General features: G+C 45.6%; 1 protein-coding gene across 1 annotated transcript; it reads right to left on the bottom strand.

Moving 5' to 3' along the window:
* Positions 1–290: 290 nt before the first annotated feature.
* Positions 291–22,542, bottom strand: LOC137905369 (trinucleotide repeat-containing gene 6A protein-like). The gene is made up of 27 exons (XM_068749599.1): positions 22,407–22,542; positions 20,928–20,979; positions 17,359–17,463; positions 13,131–13,427; positions 12,702–12,749; positions 10,039–12,021; positions 9,743–9,938; positions 9,084–9,535; positions 8,850–8,981; positions 8,607–8,768; positions 6,930–7,106; positions 6,651–6,811; positions 6,452–6,529; positions 6,127–6,291; positions 5,199–5,354; positions 4,969–5,088; positions 4,495–4,623; positions 4,167–4,241; positions 3,897–4,071; positions 3,544–3,678; positions 3,172–3,342; positions 2,948–3,088; positions 2,660–2,767; positions 2,292–2,525; positions 2,058–2,128; positions 1,744–1,883; positions 291–1,490 (listed from the first exon to the last, which is right to left on the bottom strand). The coding sequence occupies exons 5-27, from the start codon at positions 12,745–12,747 to the stop codon at positions 1,142–1,144; spliced, it is 5,556 nt and encodes a 1,851-aa protein (XP_068605700.1). The 5' UTR covers positions 12,748–12,749; positions 13,131–13,427; positions 17,359–17,463; positions 20,928–20,979; positions 22,407–22,542; the 3' UTR covers positions 291–1,141.
* Positions 22,543–24,017: the final 1,475 nt, after the last annotated feature.

The following is a 24,017-nucleotide window of genomic DNA, read 5'->3' as shown; positions in this document are numbered from 1 at the left end:
AAGCATCGTCTTCATCGTCAATAAGAGTGTATATTTTTTTATGGTTTTTCTTTGTGTTTTATGTGTTTTTTTGTTTTTTTTTTACATAGTTTTATTATTTTTTATTATTTTTTTTACTCCATCTTCTCTTTAAAATGAAGAATGAACACACGTTTTGCCTCCCAAGTCTTGTAAACAAGAGGTTGCAGTGTGGCACCTCCAAAAACATTGAAAGCCTATTCTGAAAGTGCTGTTCCTCCCTTTGCCCTACGCAGGGCTAGTGGGAGGGCTTGCTAGACAGACCCCGCCCCCCTTCAGGTGGGGTGGGCGGGGCTTGCTAGTCCCAGCTGCGGCTACAGTCCTTTGCACTGCAGAGCTCAACGTTCTTTAGTTTCAAAACAAAATTGGTGCAATACTTTTAATGTCACTTTATCACCAGATAATCGTCCTAAGTCAGCTTTTATTCTTCTTTAACTATCTGTTGATCTTGAACGACAACACAGTAAGGTAGGCGTGCCAAGGCAGAGAGGAGCACACATACTCACCCATGCCATCTCACACACACACACGCACGCACACACACACACAAACACGGTAAGGACCTTAATGAGTAAACAGCTACACTGGAAAAACTGGCTGCTCCCTCTATATTGCAGATTATATATACTGAGGAAAAAAAAAAACACATTCAGTGCAAAGTTAAAAAAAAAAAAAAGCTCATACTCCAACATTTTCAGCAAACAAATGCAAGAAAAACAAAAAGAAAATGATAAAAATGAAAAGAAATGGAATTCAAATAAATGTGACGAATGAAACAATATATATATATATATATATATATATATAATAATAATAATGAGCTCGAGTGAAGCTTTTTTCGGTCTGAAAGAGCACTACCTGGAGGCAAATATCCATCCGTTCACATTATAGAATTGGCCTGCATGATTCAAGTATTCCGACTGATATGTTTTTGGGCTAAAACAAAGTGGACATATGTGCAGAGAAACGTAACTTGTTTTCCACAGGGGAGGCCCCGTTTGACTGAATATATCGTGAGTCCAACTAGTGCCGTTGCATTTTTAACTACTTTTTTTTTCCTTCTGCTGATTATTGATGATTCTCTACTGACCCTCTTTCCCAGCCAGTTTGATTGACAGACGGTTCAGATGGGATCCCCTCCCCCTGTCAGGTGATCCACGGGAAGGAAGGAGCTGATTGGAGAAGGGCTACCGATCCTCCCTGCCTCAGCGCCGCTGGGGGTGCCCCACAGGCTACTGGAATAGTTGAGCCCGCCCCAGAGGGAGGAGCTGTGGAGGTCGCTGCTGTTCCACTGGTTAGTTTCAGAAGCACGGCTGGAAAAGGCATGAGACTGATCCATCCTGCTCTGAGAGGAGCCAATGGCCTGCCAGCCAGAGGAGGGAGACGCCATCGACTGCCCTTGTGCAAAGAAACTTTTGATTTCCTCATCGCTGGCAAACTCAGCCAGAATAGTCGTGTTCCCCAAAACACACCTGCGGAAGGACAACGGCGGAAACCTTCAGACCCGATGATCCGGTTGATGTGTTCCCGTCACGTTAAAAAGCAATCAGTAATCTCCAGGAGTCAGGGCTATGTAATCTCCTGAAGGATACGGTGGCGTTTAGGAGGTTACACCTTACTGATAATGGCTAACGGTAGCACCGTTAGGAGGCCAGACAGCTAGCGGGTCGACACCGAGCTATCTTCCCTCTGTGTGTGTGTGTGTGTGTGTGTGTGCTCGCTCACATGTGCAGGCTCTTCTGGGCTTTGGCGGCCTCATCCTTGGAGCTGTAGCGTACCACGGCGTTGCCATGCGGCAGGTTGAGGTGGAATGTCATCAGAGGGCCGTGCTGCAAGCATAAGGTCCTCAGGGTGGAGCCGTCGATCTGGGCGGGAGAAAACTGGGTCAGCAAATAATCAGGAACAAACACCTCTCGTCAAGCGTGACCTGAAAAAAGCATTTTGAATATAGTCGCAAAGTGGAAGTTCGCGTCGCTATCAGTTGGTCAGATTTTACCCCGAGACATATATAGGATGGTTATATTTAAGTACATGAATACCTGAGGTGTGAGATTCTTGAGAACAAGCCATTGGGTTCTTCCTGAGCTGCTTCCGTCGCCCCAACTCGAACCTACCGACACAAAGTACGGTACGAGATGGTAAAACAAGTCCGCCGAGACAATTAGGGTGTGCCACAGCCTACCAGTGTGGATGCAGCCACTCGGTAGGAGCGGCTCATCGTCACGACGATAATTAAAAGCTTATTATTGTAGCATTTATCGCTCCGCTCTCACCAGGTGTGTATCTGGACTCGGAGGAGCTCCACCCCCCAAACCCCCTCAGGGCAGAGCCATCCCAGCCGGAGGAGGCAGAGCTGGGCTTCTGGCCGGTGAGGCCAGGTGGGGGCCTCGAGGGGGCCGCCACAGACAGCGCCTTAGGAGTCAGGGGGACCTTCCACAGCTCATGGGCCAGGGAGGAGTTGGACACAGAACCGCCGCTGGGTGACCATTTTGACTCACTGGGTCTGGCTGCAAGGAGAAGTGAGGGCAAAATTTGTTGTCGCGCATCGGTTGTGGGTCAGGATTACGGTCAACATTTTAAACTCGGAACTGTTTTAAACAAGATTGTTTAGCGATTCCGCGGTGTGAGCAGGAAGCCCTACCTGAAGTGCTTTGTGCTGTACTGGTGAGGGAACCACTGTGGCTGGAGGCACGAATGGATGACCAGGCACTGTTAGAAGGCATCGTGGTGTTCAGTGATGAGGATGGCCCTGGGATGCAAAACACAGGGCTTACTGTCAAGTCTCAATGTAGCGTCAAAGGCGCTCGTCAAACCGGGTTTTTATAGACACTCAGGTTGAACTTTCAATATTTCTTGTGAGAGAAATTGAGAATTTCTTAGACTTTACCAAGTTAAAATGATTCACAAGGGAACCGGTGAAGCGGCCTACCATTGCTCCTGTCCCTGAGGTGGTCTGTGTCACGGACGGTGTTAATGGAGAGGTTGTTGATGACACTGCCGGGGGTCACAAACGGATCCGTCTCAGGATCTATATTTGGGTAACCTTTCCAAGGCTCCCCGGGCCGGAACTCTGCAAACACGCAAGCGGCTCGTTGGCGAGCAGCTTTTCACCAGAGACATTGGTTTGTTTTGGTTTTTCACGCATGTGTGTACCTGGGGGCCAAGTGACAGTGTTTCCGTGGGGCGGTGGGGAGTTGGCACTGGGTGGCCAGCCATCGCCCACTGAGCCGATTGATTGGCCGGGAGGACTCAGGGGAGATGGGCCGGGAGACAGGAAGTCGTAGAAAGGAGAGTTCTCCAGACACAGCCCAGACGACATAGCACCTGCGGAATGAAAACACACACACACAAAAAAATGGGCCCTGGAAGGTTAGGCGTTTCCTAAATATGCTATTAAGCACTTCTCCAGAATAAATACTGTAATTGCTGCTCTTTGACAATGTAGGGAAAATCATTTGGAGTGCTCTACACCCCCCGGAAGGATTAAACAAATCTGTTCCGTGACCCACAAGGCCGTTTCATTACCAGGTTTGCTGTTCTGCTCCATGGGGTCAGTAGCCCAAAGTTTCTTCAGTTTGGACTGGGGCGGCTCTTTGAAGCTCCCTCCTCCTCCTCCTCCTCCTCCCATGTCCAGAGATACATTCAGGTTGGAGTTCAAGCCTGATGGAAACGACGGAAGTGGAAATAAAAAGGACAGGAGAGAAATTAAGCCAGTTGAACGTTAGTGGTGCATGATTAGTGATGAAACTGAACAGAATGCCATCGACAAAGACAACGGACATATTTAAATATAATAATAATAAAGGAACAGTAAATCAAAAGGCAAACGTATCTTCAATTGATTCAATTGAGAAACACTTTAATAGCAGGTAACATACTTAAAGGGAAGTTGCTAAAAGATCCCAGAGCAGCAGTATCCTTCTGCATCTCTGGGGTATTATGGGACATGTAGTTATCCAGGTACGGCTTGAGGGGCGGGGTCTGTTTCAGCAGAGATGGGTCCAGGTGTCGCGGGGGCTGCATCATTGACGGAGATGAGCCAATAGGACGTGTCTAAGAGGGGAAAGTGAAATCAACTCAATGAGATTTTGAGTATAATAATGCAGTGAACATTAGACACACACAGGCACACACACACACACACACACCTGTTCGCTCTGTCGACCTACAGACATGCCTCTCTGACTCTGGGCCTTCTGCTGCTGCTGCTGGAACAGAAGACGCTGGAGACGGACAGAAACAACAATTAGTATTTGCCTTTTAAAAAAATAAATACAAATGTGCTGCATCGAAGTTTATACTTAAAGCTATTTGCACATAGATTTAAGACATCTGATATTTACATGTCGTATTAGAATTAACAACAATGTCTCGTCACAACATTTTCGTTCTTAAAATGTAATGATTAACATGAGACTCAAACAAAGCATGAAAGGCCATTTCTGTTTGCGGGGGGGCTTATTTCCATCGCTCTACCTGTAACTGGCTGATCTGGTTAAGGTGGGAGAGCTGGGAGAGTTGGTTGAGCACAGCAACCTGCTGAGCGCCAAACAAAGGATTCAGACCTCCGTTACCACCTGGGTACTTCAACAAGGATGCAGGAACCTGAGTAAAAAAACAAGTTGTACTTTTAGATCATAGTTATTTTTGTGCGCGTTGAATGATACCGGTAGAATACTGATTCAACGGTAGCCGTTAAAAAGCTGGCGAATCTGCCACCTTGACCCACACATGGTTTCCCATGAAGTACAACTCTAAATACATGCATTGATTGCTGGCTGAGGTTCTCTGAACCACTATTGGTCTGAAGCACAGAACGTACCATGACCTAATATTACAATCCAAACATATAATATTACAAGGCCTAAAACACAACCACCGAAAGATGCAATGCGTTTTGTGTGTGTGTGTGTGTGTGTGTGTGTGTGTGTGTGCGTGCGTGCGCGCTACCTGAGAGGGCAGGATTGGCGGAGGCACTTGGTTGCGAATGTTGGGCTGGGGGGGGACCTGGGACTGGGGGCCACCTCGGCCCTGTGCTATGCTGCTGCCACCCATCATAGGGTTTACATTCTGAGTAGAGACAAACACAGAAAAATATTCAATTAATAACTTGATATCGGGGAAATTGTCTTATTGTTCCCATCTTAGCGTCTGGAGCTCTTTTTCCCTTCCTCACTCACCTGCTGAGCAACCCCAGGACCAGAGCGGGCAGCAGACAGCCCAGACTCAAGACAGGGGACAGGCTGAGCAGAAGTGGAAGTGGAGAAGCTCATGCTTTGATTGGACGAGAGCTCATCAGAAGCCTGGCTATCGTGAGCAGCGGGGGAAAGAGATAGCTGCAGAAGCAAGGCCGGGTGCGCACAGCAGATGGACGGCGAGCACAGAGGGACAGGAAGCACACCAGCAGCCAGAGAAGTGCAAAAGAAGAAAGAGAAACGTAGGAAAACAGTTAATTTTGCTGAAGATGGGGAGATGGGGGAAGACAGGAAACAACGCGAGGACAGAGGAAACAGCAGTGTAGAGTAAAAAAAAATAAATCGAAGTGGGTGACAATAAAAATGAGACGAGTAGAAGAAACATAAGCAGTGGAGAAGTGGGACGTCCAGTCGAAAAAGAAAGGATATGAAAAACACAAAGGTAACAGACGAGCGGTATTCGATGCAGAAGGAAAAGCAGCAAAGTCAAACAAAAATGTTTCCGGTCTGTAAAGGACCACCATAAAACGGCTTCTCAAAACTATCGGATGGTATTTTAAGTCGACATACGAGTGTGTACGCGTCACTTGCTCGTTGCTCAAGAGCGACCCGGCCAAACAAAAATCAATTCAAAAAGATAACCTTCCCACATGAGGTGCAGTGTGCTACAACAACCACCGTGGGGCACTACAGGGCCGCGAGAGTGCCACAAAAGGCAGCTGCTCGAGGCCGACGACAAATGAGAAGCTTTCCTCCGTGCTACGGCAACCTCACGGTGACCACGGCAGCAAACACTCCACACAGCGGTGCGGTCAGACAGACCACAAGCGGCCATTTCCACATTCTGACATGTGTTCCCATGAACTCTTCTTGACCCACAACACTTAAGATACCATGGGAACATTCTATATACCTTATCATAGTATGAGCTGCGATCCATGGCAGACTCCTTGTGAAACTGGTGTCGAGAGCCATGGTTCTTTCCCATCGCTCCATTGAAGTCTCCCATACTGCCGAGATCCATGCGCTTGTCCTGCATCCCCCCTCCGGTCTTCATGGAGTCATCGGGAGAATCTCTCTGCAAGCAGATGGAAGCTACGCGTTCAGTGCGCTGGATCGGTGCTTAGCAAACTTTGATGCAAGCGCAGCTTTAAATCGGATGTTTCCAGATGGGAACGACATGACGAGCGAACTTTTAGAGTCCAGACTCAAACAGTCAGACTGGAACGAGTCCTTACAGAGAAGTTCATGCCGTTGAACTGGTTGATGAAGGGTTTCATCCAGGGTTCCTCTTGTTTGTTGACTGGTTTATTCATCTGAAAAATGCCCCCCCCCCAAAAAATATACTGAATGAAATCTGAAGCTGTAGCAGGGTCAACCTTTTGAACCCATTTAGTATTCAAGTATTTATGAAGAATTCCAAATCATAAAGTCAACCTTGTATGAGCCTCTCTGCTTGTAGTTCCAGGTGTTTTGGTCATGGGACCGGTGGTCTTGTTGGTTGTTGTTCCACATGCCAATCTCAACCTCCTCCTCCTGGTCCCAGCTGTTTCCCATGGACGCCTCATCGCCACCCCACGTCTCCATAGGCTTGGGACCTGGAGCTAAGAACAGCGGTGGGCAAAAGACAGCTGTAACCTCAGAGAGATTGTACCGTTGTATTGCTCATTTCATGCACTTCCAAAAAATTAATTGACGAGCACAAACCACACGCACCAGGCTTGGGCTGGCCACCCCATCCAGGTTCCCTGCTGCTCTTGCTGGGTTCATTCCAGCTGGAGTCCACGGACTTCCCCCAGGCAGAGGTACCGTTGTCCACAGTCACAGGGGGACCTGTTGCAGGCTCCCCCCAATTGGAGGACTCCCTCTGCTGAGGGTAAGGCTCACGCCAGCCTGCAGAGACCAAGGAAGTAACACTTCAGAAAAGAACGTGGGTTCTGCGCTGTATTAAATCAATAGCTTCTCGTATTGACCCATCGCCACTATATTAGAACTAAAAACTAACCCCACGTGTTTTTTAAGCCTGATTTCATATCCAAATGCCGTTAGGCTTGTTCGTACGCTCAGTTTCAGACCATATGTAAACTGTGGCATCATATTAGTGCCCTTAATTTTTTAAAAAAAGCAGACACGTAACTTTTTGAAGCCTGCTCAAATATAGATGGTTTTCTCAGCTGGAATCAAAGCAGCTCTGAGGCAGTTCTGCTCGTGTTGCGTATGCAAGCCTACTTTAACTTCTGTCGGTGTGTAGATGCGTGCATTAACCCCATTACACTTTCAAATGTGAGAATGTGCTCATGTTAATGTTTGCATGAGCTCAAAAGGCTCTTATTACAGCTCCACACACCCACGCCTGCTTCTTCCCACAGGGGAGGGGATGCCAGTGATGCCACGCAGCAAAAATAGGACAGATCACACGGTAGCTTGAAGCTCCAGTGTCTGGCATGTGAATGATGGAGGTGATCAGTCATACTGTGTGTGTGTGTGTGTGTGTGTGTGCGTGTATATATATATATATATAGATGTATACAGACACACATATATAAATGTTTAAATTCTGCAATACATCTGCATGTATTGCACGGTTTTATCTATTCTATTGGTCACATATGCACATCTGACAACTGCTTATAAGACAGATAAATTACAGAAAGTATTATTCATCCGTCATTCAGAACATTTCCTGTTTACCGAGCTGCTTCCTGCGTTTTAATGTTCTACGCTTCAAATCCAAGAGCGAATCAAAACCTGTGATTTTTCTCATCAGAGCTTCCATTGGAGCTCCAGGGAGCTCTCGAGTCAGAGACCTTGAACAGATCATCTCTTTCCTTCCCTCCCGAGTACACTTCAACAGAAAAGCTGTTTTCCTCATCTAATGTTGGAATCGCTCATCTAACAGTCGTCGGGCAGACTCCACCACTCTCACATTACCTCGCTCTCATCCAAAAAAACAGACAGTGTTTCAACGAGCACAACTAGTGGGTGACGGAATGAAGGGGGGGGGGAAATAAGCAAACGAGAAAAGTGGAAGGGGGGTGGGGATGTCAATGCTTTTAGGATTCCAAAGGGATGACTCAACTGGCTGTGCTAAAAAGCTCTTGACAAAGACATCTTCACAGGGAGGTGGGCGAGAATGGCTGTGCGTTTGCTTTCTCTTAATGCTTTTGCCCGTTAATCGCAGTTTTGTACCGTCAAAATCCTTTCAAGACCTAATTTCAGTCATCTCAAAGGAGGGTGGGTGCAACACGCACCTTTTTTTAAGCCTTTAACGATGCAAAGGATTGCATTTACATGTATTGGCAATCTTTTGATGCGCACACATTTTTATACTCATAAATCTGACGTTGCCTCGGCCTCGCTCCATCTCAAACACATGGGTATCTTTCATCTTACCAGAACTGCAACTTTTGTCCTTGGCAAGAGGTTGCATGGGCTGAGGAGGATGCTTAGAGCCATGTGGTGGGTGGACCTGGTGCTGAGAGGGGGGACCCGTGGCCTCCTGGTCCAACTGCCCAGTCCTGTTCCACATGTTGACAGCTCCGCCGCTGTTTTTACCTAGAAAAAAAGCCCACTTTCAGATGACTTTGCCCAGGCTTTGCAGCAATTCTCCTTCCTTAGCGTAGCGCGAGTGTTTACCAGGCCCTCCCCATGCTGCCGTCCCATCATCGATATCCATCTTCCGACGAAGTGACTCTGGAGAAGGCTCTTCCCATCCAGTTGTTACCTCCTCCTTCTGGCCAGCTGCCGGCATGGGGCCTCCCAGCCAGCCTGGTTGATTTAGAGTCACAAATTATTTACCAGAGTTTCCTTTGGTGTGGACGGTTGTCCTTAATAATCACTCAAATGTGATACAAAGATAAGGACAGCTACCTGTAGGCTTGGTGGGACCCTGGTTGCCTCTGGACATGGAGGACTCAGAACCTTTTACCCACTCATTGGAGGGCCTGGAGTCACCCCAGTTCTGAGTGCCTTGGTTGTGTTTGACTGGCTCTCCCCATTCCTGGCTGTTACTCTGAGGGTTGGATTTGCCCCAGTGGGATCCTGGGTTTTGAGAGCTCTGGTCAGAAGTATTTGATCCTCCACTCCCTACCCAGGTGTTGCTGCTACTGGCGTTAGTTCGGCCCGCTTCATTCCAGCATCCGGAGCCAGAGCGGTCGCCGTCACTGTCCCAGCCCGCTGAACCCGCACCTTTTTGGGGTTCTCCCCAATAGTTGCTGGACCCTGGTCGGGCAGCGTCCCCATTAGCCCAGCTTTCACTGCCATTTCCACCGTTAGATGTCCAGCCCTGCTGCGGTTTGGGCGAATTTGTCCATGTATTGGACCTTAATGAAACCAATGGATGGGATCAGTGAATTAACACGGACGGGAGATAAAAATGGTTGCAAAGAGCAAAGAAAACAAAAATAAGCTTGAAAGTCTAAAGCAATTATATATAACATTAAAATTGTTGAAATTATAATTATATCCGAGTTCCACTTATTCCAGTCAAGCACACGTTTAACCAGTTTCTTCACCTAAACGTAACTCACCTGTCATCTTTGTTTGTGTTATTGCTCCAGGTGTTACTAGTGTTCTTCCCCCCCTTGTAGCCGGATCCATTATCCCAGCAACTTTGTGTACCTCCTCCACCTGCTGGGACTTTGCTCTCCCACCCAGAGGTCGGTCGCTCTCCCCAGCTCGAACCTCCTGTGCCTGGGCCTGAGCTGCCTGGCCCACCCCCCCAACCTGCAAGTCAAATGAAAGAGAGACACACATTTCTCATTTACTTTTGCGCTCTTCCAAAACGCCGTTGGTTGTTTGTGTCAATGTCCCCCCCCAGCCATACCTCCAGAGGTCTGGGAGGGAGCTGCCGGTGCCGCTGTGCCCCAGCCAGAGCCTCCACTGCTTTGCTTTCTCTCCTCTCCTCTTTCACCTCGTCTCTGATTTTTATGCGTTGAAGTCACGTCCCACGCAGTATTCTGACGTATGGGCGTCTGTCCCCACCCGGTGTTGGACAGAACCCTTGGGTCTAAATCGACCTGGGAGGCAGCTGGCAATGCTGGTGCTGCGACCTTTCTATGATTTCCCTCTTTTGGCTGGCAGACTTCTCTGTCTGAGCTCGAGCGTCCTCCAGTGCTCTCTCCACTTCCCTCGCTTCCGCCAGAGCGATTCCAGCATCCGGCACCGCTCCCTAAGCCGTGGCTTCCACCGCCACTTCCCATGCCTATGGCGTCATCCTCCAGGCTCTTCCAGCCATTGTTGGTAGAGCTTCCTTTGTGACTTCCAGCATCTGATTGGTTATTACCAAGAGTTGCCCTTCCCCATTCTCCACTTGACATGTTATTGGATGTGGAAGAGGACGATGAGGACGAGGAAGATGACGATGCACTGCTCCCCCATGGACGAGGAATCCCTGCTGGAGGGCCCATTGTAGCTTGGCTGCCATTTCCTTGTGTTTGCCCTGCAGAGCCTGGGATTTGATTTGAGCAGGTACCCCAAGGCAAGTTACTTTGGGGTTGATTTGGGTTACTGGTGGGCCCCTGGTCCCAGTGTGGGGCCCCAGTGTTATTGTGGTTATTATTACTCTTGTAAGCAGCAGTAGAGGGGATTTGGGGGTTCACAGTGTCTGCATTTGGGTGGCCCTTGTCTCCGGGGTAGGGAGTTGCACCCCAAGGCGTACCAAAGGCCCCAGAACCCACCGACTCACCTTGGGGTTGCTGGGAGGTTGATGAGGCATTTCCATTGGCCAGCGGACTCTCGATGCCTCCTCCATTAGAGCCCCAAGAACAATCTCCACCGAGTTGAGCCGAGGCGGTAGAGTCTGGTGGACTAGAGGTCATTGTGGCATTAGTAGTATTAGTAGTAGTATTCATCATAATAGTGTTATTTGGTCCATTGGATTCAGTGTTAAGGTTGGTAGGGTGCAGGCCACCTTTTCCACTGTTGCCGCTTGCTGTACCATTATTCACATCAGTGTCTTCCATCACGCTGCTGCTGACCGGAGCTGCCATGCCACCCCAGCCCAGCATGGGGCCCTGTTGGGGAGCGAGGCCCATTTTGGAATTCATCCCCTGAGCCTGTGTAGGATGTTGGCCCTGGGGCAATGGGCCTGGGGTTGGATTCTGTGACCAGGCACCATGGTTGGCATTTGGGCTTAATGCGTCTGGGTTTATTCCTCCATTGACGCAGGGGTTGCTCCCACCAGTGGTGATCATGTTGCTGCCTGACTGGCTGCCCCACGTTCCATTGTTATGGACAAGTTTCTTGTTGTGATTACTCGTGTTATTGCTGCCAATACTGATAGACCCGGCCCCGGCGTGGTGGGGGGGCCCTGTAATGTTATTGTTTCCATTACTTGAACTGCCAATGGTTCCGATCCCGACACTCGTGATCTGACGGCTGTTGCCATTGCTGTCTCCGTTCAACGAACTGCCGACCATCATTGCAGAGGTCACCATTGAGGAGGAAGGGAAAGAAGCCGTAGAAGACACAGTGGAAGAAGCTTTTGCTGACATCATCATCACTCCTGGCACAGCAAGGTTTTTCTCTGAGCCAAGTGAGGAGCTAGAGTCTGCGTCCATGCATTCTGATGCCAACTCAGGGTCTGAACCTGACCCACAGCCAGAGGAGGAAGAGAATGAGGAGCAAGAGAACGAGGAGGAGGAGGGAGGCCAGATAGAAGAGTTTGTAGAGGAAGGGTTTTTGGATTTGTCTGTGCTTCCGTCAACTAGGACTTTGCCCCAGTTGCTGTTGCCGTCACTGCTGCAGGGAGAGCCAGAGGACCAGGGGGAAGGTTCATACTGCGAGTCCAAGCCAGGATGGTCCAGACCTGGAGAGAGAAGGGGATTAATATTAAACTAAATTAAACAGATGTGGCCTGAAATTTCTTCAATAATTTTCACTTTGATATTATTCCATTCCCTTTCTGCTTTAGCTACACAACTGCTTTGGATGGGACCAGCAGACCAAAGAGCATGCCAAAACTATAAATGAGAGCTTAGCTAGGAAGACAATGACCAGAAGAAGAGGACACAGAAATTATGGCAATTAAGCATGAAAAGAAGGCGGTAGAGTGGAAGGACAGCGTGAGGACAGGAAGAGGACAGCAAGAGACGGTAGCAATTTGAACTTGGTTTACACCTTTCTTTTTCCCATATATAATTCAGCTGTTCAGATCTGTCATGTCTCTATAAATAGACTCCGGAGATTGTTACTGGATTTTTCAGAGTCATGATGCGCAACACTCAGAATGGCGAGTGCTTATATTTATTCTTCTGTGGTATTTATCAGAATTTGAAGGCGCTCTTAAAACTAAAAAAAAAAAAGAATTATTGGAGCCATTAGCCACATTAATTTAAAGATGTATGTTGATGTTAAGGCCCTTCTTATAAAACTGTTTTTAAGTGACAACTGTGTAGTTGTGAACTAATTTCGTTGATCACAAAGCAGAATGCAAAAGTAAGAGGTAAGAATAAAACACAGACTGTGAAAGGAAAAATGTGTGGTCACCTGTTTGATTAGGGGAGTGGCTGACGGAATCCCGAATGGGAGCCATGCCTGGAGAAAGAGAAAGGAAAGACTGTCATACAGAGATAAAGAGTGTTAGAAACAGAGCTTGAAATCAGTGTGGAGTTACTAGAATGAGTCAGGGCATTCAAAGAAAACAGAAGAGGAAAGTGATTTAGTGATGGTTATTCAAAGCAAAAAGTGTCTGCAAGAGCATTAAGGGACAGAACCTGCTTGCGTCTCACCCTGAATTTAGTCACAAGGGTTTTCCATAAGTATTAAGCAAAAATAGGTGATGACATTGATGCTTTTTTTTTTTCTCCACATTAGGGAAATGAGTATACTGGAACACCAAAATATTATCATGATCATGGATGAGCGACATCCACTAATTGTTTCCGTGTGCTCCTTTTCCCTCTTCTCCCAGCCTACCTGTGAGCGGGGATCTCAGATGTCGTCCCTGGTTTGGGAGGAGAACAGGTGACGTTGGGTTCCCAAGCCGAGAAAGGGGGAGGCCAAAAAGTCAAAGCGAGTGTGCACAGCCTCAAGGGCTGGAGGTGAAGAGGCGGGGCGTGTCAGAGCAGGCAGCAGGCTGATCAGGCCCCCTTGGCATTGCTAAGTACTACGTATGAGCGTTTGTACGTGCAGGTGTATGTGAGGGGAAGGGGAGGGGAGGGGAGGGGAGTGGTTCTGATTTAAGACTTTGCCTTGACCTGGTATGCTCCAGCACTGCAAAGTAATACACAAACAAGAGACCGAGTGTTAGCTCATCACACTCCGTACAAATGATCATCAACTTTCAAGGATTCTTCAGCCACAAAAATCATCACAACTCAGAAATAGTTTTGGTCCTACAGAATTAATCTTCTTCTATACAGCCAAAGAAGCTCCATGAGGATTCAAAAACAGCTTCCTCAATAGAGAGGTTCTACTATGGAATGCGTGTGTGGTTTTCTAATCTTCCCCATAAACCGGTGATTTCTGTTCCCACAGTCTGCATGTTCATCTGCTTATCCTTAAGAGGCTACTGTATAGCTATGGATGCTAATTTAATTATATTATACTCTGAGCCAGTTTGTCTGCTCCGTCTCTATTTCTGCTAATGATACTAATAACCAATTCCCGTTTCTGCTCAGTAGGATCAGAGAGGGTCAAGTCAGTAAAGCAAACTAAAAGAAAAGTAGCATTAATATAAAGACGAAGACGAATGAAGTAAACCTCCTCCTGATGAGAAGGATCAACATGTATGCTTTAGACTAGATTAGCATTACACAATAGGCTTAAGGCTGGCAAAACTGACCTTGGACTCCATGGAAAACAACATATCTTAACCCTGAGCACAGAAGTAGGAACAAACGAGGGGGCTGCTTAGCACCATAAAAAGGAGGACAAAGGCAAAAATGAGGAGACGGACATCCTTCAGTAAAAATGGACCCGTGTGTTTGACAGGAAGCAGCGTGTGCGCATGTCTCGTGGCATTTTGTCAGTGCAGGTTAGCCGGTGCGCGTTAGCTCTCGCTGCCTGCTGCAGCAGTACACAGGCCTATTTATAATCCCGCAGTTCAAATAGCAACCGCTGGGTTCACAAAGCAACACGATACGAGCGCAAACAAACCCATGTGTGGACAATGAGCGAGTGGAAAGACGCAATGAGCACGGCGTGCCGTCACAAATATCACACAAATACGCGATTATTGTATTGGGAACGGCGTCAGACAAGGCAAGCAATCCAACTACTGCAGTTCATTAACAAGTTGGTTTATTTCAGCTCCACAAACCAGCAACCAGAACCATCATGCCCTACATACAGACCAGATGCGTTTTACCGCAGCCTTCCTATACACATTTGCTCAGTCACACCTCCTTATCCAAACCTGGGCCTCCTGCCAGAGTCCAAACATAAAGCCCAACACAAGGTGCTTTAGTTGCTCTGCGGATTCAATCCCGAACAGACAGCGGTGATATCATCACGAAACAATGAAGAAAAAGATCCCGTGCCTTGTAAAGTAAATCATTTTCTAAATATTTAAGTCTCAAACTACACTGGTTATTAAACAAATAAACTGCCAGAAAATGTTACTTGCAGCTGTGCTTTCTATAAACCGCATAGCAGAGTATTTTTGCAAAGGTAATTCTTGAACAATATTTATTCAGCCAAATGCATTTATCTTGCAGGTGAAAACATGTCGCCGATTGGATTCCCATCTATAGTTTAAGCATTTTCTTTGTCGCTGCTCAGCAGAGTACAGTTTGTTCCCCTTTGCTGCCGGCTCCATCTGAGCTTTCACGAGGGCCCCTGGAGTTGGCAGCAGCTCAACCGCTGCTATCATCTTACAGAGAATGATCGAGTGAGGGGGTGTGTATGTGTGGGGGCTGTATAAGGACAAGACACAAACACAGAGGTGGTGTCTGAAGGAGTGAGAGAATGAGAAAGAAAAGGGGGGGGGCTCAAGGTAGGGAGGCGCAAAGTCCGAAGTGGAATGTGAGAAAGGAGGAGCAAAAGAGCCTGTCATTTAAGTTCAACGAGGGGGACATGAACGGAATGCGGTTGCAGCTTCTAACATGTATAAAAAGCAAAGGTCACTCCTCCTCCGAGGCACACGAAGGCATTGCCATGTGCACTCCGTTTAACATGGTGAGGAAAACAGACTAAAGCTTAGGCAAAGTGACCGAAAGCGCAGTCGGAGATTCATTAAAATGGGGGCTGTCCCATTTTCCACATTAGCGGTATGGTGTATATACATTACAGCAAAATCTTTCACATTGCAACGAAGGCTTTATACGGGATGCTGACGTTCTAAAAAGCCAGAGCAGTGCGATCGGACGGTGACATTTCTTTCTTTGACAATAACGGGTGCTGTGCTTTTACAAGCCGTGCACATTTTGCAAACACAAGTGAAGTTACTGTGCACCGTTTACAACGTGATGTAAACAATGGTGATTTGTGCAAGAAGTAAAATACAGCTATGCAGTGACTAACACTCAAGTATGGTACGGCTTGAGTTGTTTATGACTCGTGTTGTTTTAGAACATTTGTATATACAAGTTGATACCAAATAATAAGCACAGACACACTATAAATCTAACAATAAATGTTAAAAGCTTTAGATTGTTATAATTTGCTGGCATGAACATAATATCCTGTGACTCAGAGCACTGCTTTAAGTCAAATCTTTGGGGCAGGTTGCTTTGATTCCAACAGCTGACATATTATTTAACATCATCTATAAGCTTGTTACACATGCAAGGCCCTCAGCAGCTAAACTGTATGCAAAATAAAAAGGTTTCGCCGTTCACACCACCTGTGCAGCACCAGCATCTGTGCAACAAACAAACTTGAATTTCCACATCCACCGCTTGCACCTACAAGATCGGCTCCATCTCCAACACAAACTGACAAGCGTTCCTCATATTCAAGGGCATAATGGGAAAAGGACAATAACTTTAAGGACTGGCCATGTTGTGTCCTTTAAACGCCAACTCTTACAATTATATTCTGCAGCACTATAAATTATTGCAAAGGATTAATTAAATCCTCGTTAAGGCCTATCAATCCCAAATCTGTTCTCTGGAGTTGAACCGATTGGTTGCATTTAAACATTCCTGAACACTCCCAGCTCCTCCGGGCTTGCCCGAGCACGGTGACATCATTTAATGATGCACATGCCAGCCTCTCAAACGTTTAAAAATCCACCAAGAACAAACACGAAACCAGAGGGAGCTGCAACCAGTCTGTTTCACATTAGATCACATGAAGGCTTGAAGAGTATGAGGAGGCATTCATTTACTGGAGTGCACGTGTTCCTGCGTTGTGCGCGTCTGTATCCAGTTGTTGCAGCCCGAGAGATTGCACCCTCAGTCTCAGCACGTGCAGGACGAGATAAGGGAGCGTGTCACATGGTCCACTATGTCACGTTAACTTTGGGAGGAGATTGGAGGGGTACCAGCATAAGCAAGGTCTCAGACCAAAGGCGACATGCACCGAGGCACAAGCGCATGTTTTTGCTCATTTGCTGGTTCAAGAAGAAGAAAAAGAAGACGAATGTTCATTATTCAGTCATCTTACGAATATACCCATTTATCCTAGACCTCAGAAGAATGTACGCACTTAATCAATTTTGTCAAAAATGCTTAGACTGTTTGAAACCCCGACATCAAAAGCAATTTCATTTTAAAAAACAATCAAAATAAATCGCCGCAGGCCGCACTCGAGATTAGAGATAGATGTTATCAGAATTCCTGCTGCCATGACCTTTTCAACAGTAAAAGTAGAAATACACGTACAGCCGGTAAAATGGAATATGTTACCACGTCACATGGGAAAAGTACGCAAGCAGCGGCAAAAGAAAAGCACACCGCACTACAGGGACAGACCAACACCTTTACAAACAGAAACTCGTAACAGAAGTCGGTGTTCTAGCGGCAGCAGACGCACATGAATCAATCACGCTTTAGAGACTGATTTACCAGAGAACTATGCTCACACAAAAAACATTACCGAAACAGATACCAAATCAATATCTTATCGATATTCAGGGGAAACATGATTCTGCTCAACTGCTTTGGCAAAATTAATACCTTGGATTAAAAAAAGTGCACAACTAAAACAAGCCAAAATGGCTGTGCAGCAGCTCGACCTGGTAGAAACCACAAAGTCTCACCTCTTTTCTCCCCCAACTCCTGTGTCTTCTTTTTCTCCTTCCTCGTCACACGCCCCGTCTCTCTCTCTCTTCCATCCACTGTTCTTTCCTCTATAGGTATGTTCCCTGTGGAAAGAGAAAACAAGTATTAATGTCACATCCTATGCTACTTGTCATGTACACAGAATTCACTTGATTTATTTTTCATGTAATTACAGATGCACTGACGTATTAAAATAATCACTGCTTGCAGCCATAGGTTTACCGTGCTGTGCTTTGGGAACAGCAATAGGGCAGCTTCACATTATTGCCTATAGAGAAAGTTGTACTGCACAAACGTATACATTATCTGGTAACAACACCCACAAGGTGAAAGAAATGAGTGACGTTTTTATTAGTTCTTACTATTAGGTTGCAATCAGACTGCCTTGTACCTCACATCACGCCAAATACAATGATACTGGTCCCAGTGGGTGTGCAATTTTGCCTGCAGTCTTCCCCCCCCCCCCCCCCCCCCCCCCCCCCCCCACTGCTCCGCAGGGGTTGGTCAAACAAATGTCACAACATTGTAATCTGTATAGTTGTAACAATAAAGCTGCTTCTTGTTCCCAAATAAGACAACGCTAACTAGAATTTGTAATCTTACTTTATTTAATTTTACAAAAACAAAGAACTGTGGCAGGCGGATGCATCTCCTTTAAAATGCATCAATTCATTAATTAATATCAGTTAACTGTAAGACACAGACCATGTTTGAATGAATGAAAGCTGAAATCATTTTCGTCCTAATGTGCTATAGTCAAACACCCCCCCCCCCCCCCCCCACCCATCTCCTTCCTCCACTCCTCGTCCACCATCAAGTGCTTCAGCAGATGTCTCTGGGCTCAACAACAATAAGAGCAGAGCATTGTGGGGGCCTCCCAGAGAGCGCATATAAAAACCATAGACAGCATCTGTTTATGAATGGACCGACAATTACCCGTCCGACAGCTACAGCTGACGATTTTGAATGAATTGTGCAAATTGTCCCGTACAACTAACTTCAATTAGACTTGCAGTATCATATGTCCTCTCTACTGTTTAGACAACAACTATACATCTTCCAGGGTTTTAAATTCCTGCATCAAAACGCACTGACGTTTTGGCTCCAATTTGTCTTTTTTAAGTAGATTTCTTCCAGTCTGAATAAAACCTTATTGTTAAGTTACTTTAACTACAGTCTCTATAAAAAGTCATGATATCTTCTATGTCAGGGTTAAAGATGATGGAAAGGAATGATACTACACAACAGTGATTTCTTTCTCTGCTCAACTGCGGGAGTTTATTGAAGTAACCACAATTTTTAGGCAATAAAGCAATGGATTTTTTTTCTTTCTTTAGAAATGCACTTGATATATTGGACTTTAACATTTCACATTCATATCACTGTTATCAGGATTGAAGAGATTCACTAATTGTGACTTAGTGTAGATCAAACCTGATTATCAGTAACTCTTCCCCACTCTAGGCCTCCCGAGACAAGGTAAGAACACGTACCGGCCGTGTGTTTTCCCATTGCTTTTTATCGAGTTTGTTAATGTACAACCATGATAAAACAGGCCAGTAATTTAATTATCCTTCCCGGCTTGCCATCGAACAGAGTCCGATTGGTCCAGTGTGAAAACGACCCAAGACATTACATTTGTAGATTTGGAAGTACCTGTTCTCATTGAAGACCCCAGTCAGTTATCTGACAATTCACCTGTGCCCAAAGACAGCGAGAGGATAGTCACATGGCTAATGCTAATTTCCATGCATGTGTAACTCCACATCATTTCCATTAGTCTCTCAAAACCTCACAAGTTTAATTTGTTTGGATTGCACCCTGCATGGCCATCCCCCAGTCGACCACACTGAATACTCCTTTTCTGCTTAAATCTCATGACCATCTGCAGGCGTGGCTTTACTGCCCAGTGAGCAATAATCAAACGCCTGATCCCCAACCAATATAGCAATGTTGCAATACCTGAGGAATTTATAGCACTGCCAGATTAATTTCAAAACAGGATGATCTCAAGACGGCCATTTCAGCTTGAGGTCAACGATACAACTTCAACAAATCATAAACCCCCCTGAAACCTCCTGATAATTTTAGACAAGAACTACAAAAGCACTCTGAGGGCGCAAACCTCCGACAAGCTGCTTGTTCCCCTCCTAATTGGATTTACACCATCCACATGGTGATGTGGATCATCATCGGAAGCTTAGAAATGGTTCTTGTTATCTTTGTACACCAACCATAAAAAGTAAAAGTGAATCAGAATGTGTGTATTTTGAACCGATTATTTAATCCAGAAATGGGTTTTTCAATTTTATATTTTATATTTTTTCATCAAAAACATAACCTCCTTGACGGAGGTAATGAAACCCTGTTCAGAGAACACCATCTTAGGAAGAAACCAAAAGCGAAAGCAAAGTGAGGCATCACATTGTTCCACAGGGGCAAAGGAAATAAGACTTGTCGCCGCTATCAACACAACTATTTCCACTCCTCGGTATTGTGAAGAGCAATGCAAGAGACCTGAAAGAAACATACGGCTTCTAAAGCGGCAGAATGTTTCATTTCAGCATCGGCGCGATGCGCAACAATCACACTGAAGAATTTGCATCATCACATAAGGTGCATTAAGCAAATCATGTTGAAACCTTTTGCTGCTGAATCAGAGTGTCTAAGCTCTGTGGCTTCCTTTATAAAAAAAAATACAAATATCACATAACTGAGTCCAATTTATTGGTTACGCAGTGTATAATCAGTTCTCACATAACATGTGCACATTTATTAAACACCAACAGTAGCCAGCCAAAACTGGATCGGGATATATATGCACATTGCGCAGCCCGACTTGCTACAGATCTACTTATAGCAAACTAGTTTCCATTATATTACGTCAGCAATAATCACTCTCATGGCTGGAAAATGTGTCCTAATGCTGGAAAAATGTGAAGCATCAACTGGCTTTAGCAGCCGACAACAAACACAGAGCACAACCCCCGCACATGAAGCATATATCTGCACAGTATTTTTAAAACGGGAATCAATTCTTTCCAAACGATATGCAAATGAAGGGCAGAAAACCAGCACTGAAGACAAATCTAATATTTCACATTCCTTATGCTTAATTAACACCCCTTGACGACGTCACACATTCGCAAGAAGGTAGCGAGTTAACCGTCAGGCTCTTTAAATTATACACATTGAAATCAAAATGCCCCGTTTGTTAACTTTGGCACAGCAAAATTCACTGCGAAATGTAGGATTTAAAAAAAAAAAATGAAACAGATAAACAGCCCCTGTGGGAGGATCAATGGACTGGTTTTGGTCCACTGCCCTATTGTTAAAACACAATGAGCTGCAAAAGCACCTCTACACACAAAACATCAGCACTCTGGCTACTCATTTAACTATTTTAACACGGCAGAGCTTACTCAGCATTACGGTACGCGGCCTAGACCAAGCCAGCCCGTCGGATTCAATGCAAACGGAACTGCGTGCGCTTGCATAAGCAGCAGCTCCCCATTCCCCGCATAAATGTGTGTCGAGCAACGTTCACCTGGAAAGATGCTTCAGCTTCTTTGGTAGCAACAGCCTCCAATTCCTAATCTCTGAAAGATAAAGACAAAAAAATATGGTTATAATCAATCAGAAAATGTGACATTCTACAATATTTATACCTCAAGTTAGTGCCGTACTATTTGAACTACTATGATTAAACAATGTAGTAAAAGCACCACAAGGGGAGGGGGGGGGGGGGGGTGATACAGACAGGTGCTAAAACCAACCACAAGACATTTTTTTACATTTCTATTAATATTTGATGCTGCACAGGGAATAAAAACACACAAATGGACAACTAGTAGAGACAACAATGCAACAGAAAGCAGCGACGCATGCACCAATTAGGCAACGTCGAAATGCAAGTCGTCCTGCATAACAGGACATTGCGGTGAGGCCCGGACACGGTGAATAGAGAATGTTACTGTGAACGGCCGATAAAGACTCAGAGAGAGAGAGAGAAGGTCAGAATTACAGCTCCGGGTCCTGATCGGCCATTATCTCAGCTGTTGTCTGACTTGCGGCTTAAACCAACATGGCTTCTCTGCCGCCTGGTGTAGTTCCAGCGCGATTCACGACCAACGACGGCTCGGAAATCGAGTTCCAATTCCAGCGGACGCATTTAAATTATTGTGACTCGTTCGAGCTGCCCGCCGGACCGGCGTGAAGTTAGGCCGACACCGAAGCAGAACCGGCGCGCACACACACACACACACACACACACACACACCGGGTCCGGTATTAAGGTCGTTAGCACCCTGCCCGCCGATAGAGGGCGTTAAACTCACGGAGAAGAAGAAATAAAAAACACACAATTTCATATATTAACACCCGTAAACTCGAGTTTAACTGCAAAGTCCCTGATATATAGTGACGACGAAACAATTCCCTCCGGCTTTCACGTAGCGAAAAGGCCGGGCTTGAGGTCAGATTCACCGCCGGGTAACCTACGTAGTCGAATTAGCACGACTGCTAATGCTAGCTCAAAGCTAACATTACGAAGCAGTCAATTATCGCTCCGGTCATACGTAATAAGTAAACAATCATATGCATGAAGTTTCGGCGTCTCCACTCAACACATCCGATTTTCTTTTTTTTTTTTTTACAAATATGTACACGCAGCTTAGAGAGCTAAACTTAACCTCTGCACGTACTAGTTGGCGTTAGCACAAGGTTAACCCGCCGATAAATACGAGGGTTTACAAGCCTTGAAATGATTAGTCATCTGCAGGCAGACACGGAGAACCTGTTTGTTAAATCGACGCTTTTTGCCATCCGTGTTTGCAAACTACAACCGAGGCGCTTGTCCGAGTGCAACCCGAACAGGGGTTATTGCCGTCTATCTTAGCTGATTCGCAAGCTAACCAAACAACAGCCATTGCTGAACTTGTCTACTACACCCCCCCCCCCCGGTCTCTGCTCCGAGCTGCCCGTGTAGACCAACAAAAAACACCACCCAGGAAGAAAACCATCTTACCTCTTTTGAAGTATAAAGTGCAACAGAGTGGAAATGAAAGCCGGGCTGTAAGGCTAAACGATTTTCAACGCGTTTGCAGCATCTACGAGGGCAGGCATCCGTCCTGCAGGATCGCCATTTTCTTAACTCGCTTAGTGGCTAACCTTTCTCGCTTGAGCGCTGCTTTCCCCTCCTCTCGCTGCGTTTCACTTCGGCTACGGCTGTTTGCGTCTGGAAGGTGGGGGGGGGGGGGGGGAGACCGGAAACACATTCACCACTTCCGCTGTGCGAAAACCCCAGCGTCGCCCTGAAGTTTTTATTTTGGTATTTTTTTATTTTTTTATTAAACAAATGAAAATACAGATTTTCAGTGAGGATAATAAATATAGAAACACAATTTACAGATACTATGGGGATATCTAGACATGTGTAGAACAATTCATTCAAATACTGTACATTACAAAATAAGGCATGTTAGAATTTGCACATAGGAGCAGAGATGCAGCATAACATTTAATCTAAAACAATAAATAATGAGCAAAGGTCTGACAGTTTTTTCCCCACATTTTTCAAGGTATTTTTAAATTCGTTGGTAAATCCAGAAAAGGAGGGCTTATTATTTCCCCATTTTGCACAGTGAATATGATATTTACCCAACAACAACATTATGTTTATGATATCTGAATTTAAGTATATTGCATGACTAAGGATTCTCTCGTGCATAGCTTTGTTTGTTAGAGAATAAGAGACAGGAGAGACACAGTGAAATACAGTGTGAAATCTGCCAACTGCAACATTTCACCACGGAGACAAAGGCTGCTGCTAGTAGTGACTGGTATTGTGTGTGCAAAGCGATGACCATTGACCCACCGCTGGTAAAAACAACCCCCGTCCTCTTGCACAAGTTACCCTTCTGATCGCTGTTTGGGAAATAGGGAGGCGCACAATTACTCTATTACCAAGTTATTATATTATTTGATTATTCATCCAAAACACTGAGATAAGACTTTACAGTATAAAAACAAGTAGTACTGAGAGACTGCTGCCAACCTACCAGAATCTGAATTCCCCAAAAAATTTCTAATAGTTGTAATATGTTGGCGACAATTGGGGGAATGTAATATATAGTATATTGACAATGATATTACAGGCATAAAAACTGAAAGATATAAAATTGATTATCCCTTTTCCCTCCAAAGTTAATCATATTTAGGAATTTTCCAACCTCATCTTCTGGTTAAACATTCTTATTTCCCAGCAGTTAATTCATAAGTGTCTACAAGAGAGAAACATGTTGAGGATTTTGGTGGGAACAGAAGTTCAATGAAATTAAATTCAAGGATTAGGAGCCATTTCTAAATCTGGTGTCAAGCAGACTCAAATGAAGCAACGTCACTGCTGTGACTGCTGCACCTCGGGTGCAACGATGGAAGGATTGATGGCCTCTTCAAGGTGACAAATGGAACGTGTGATCCCGTTCTGACATAGGATGGAAACTTTTTTTCCTTGTTTTTCAAGTTGTAATCAAAATGCCACTGGTGGAGCCAAGAATGCACTCAGAGTGCTTTCTAGTTATTCCTCTTCAACAAAATCAAGTAAGGAGAAGATTTCTGGTGAGCAATCACATAAATA

This window comes from Brachionichthys hirsutus, chromosome 16, assembly GCF_040956055.1.
Source record: "Brachionichthys hirsutus isolate HB-005 chromosome 16, CSIRO-AGI_Bhir_v1, whole genome shotgun sequence".
Lineage (NCBI taxonomy): Eukaryota > Metazoa > Chordata > Actinopteri > Lophiiformes > Brachionichthyidae > Brachionichthys > Brachionichthys hirsutus.
This window is presented reverse-complemented; position numbering and strand designations above follow the sequence as displayed.

What these genes read in the sequence shown, in the direction of transcription:
- LOC137905369 (XM_068749599.1), bottom strand. Translation starts at nt 12,747, where the DNA reads ATGGCTCCCATTCGGGATTCCGTCAGCCACTCCCCTAATCAAACAG. An exon ending in GGGTGGCCAGCCCAAGCCTG is followed by an intron (nt 6,812 to 6,929) that starts GTGCGTGTGGTT and finishes TCTTAGCTCCAG; the next exon opens with GTCCCAAGCCTATGGAGACG. An exon ending in CCTCAGGGACAGGAGCAATG is followed by an intron (nt 2,768 to 2,947) that starts GTAGGCCGCTTC and finishes TTTGCATCCCAG; the next exon opens with GGCCATCCTCATCACTGAAC.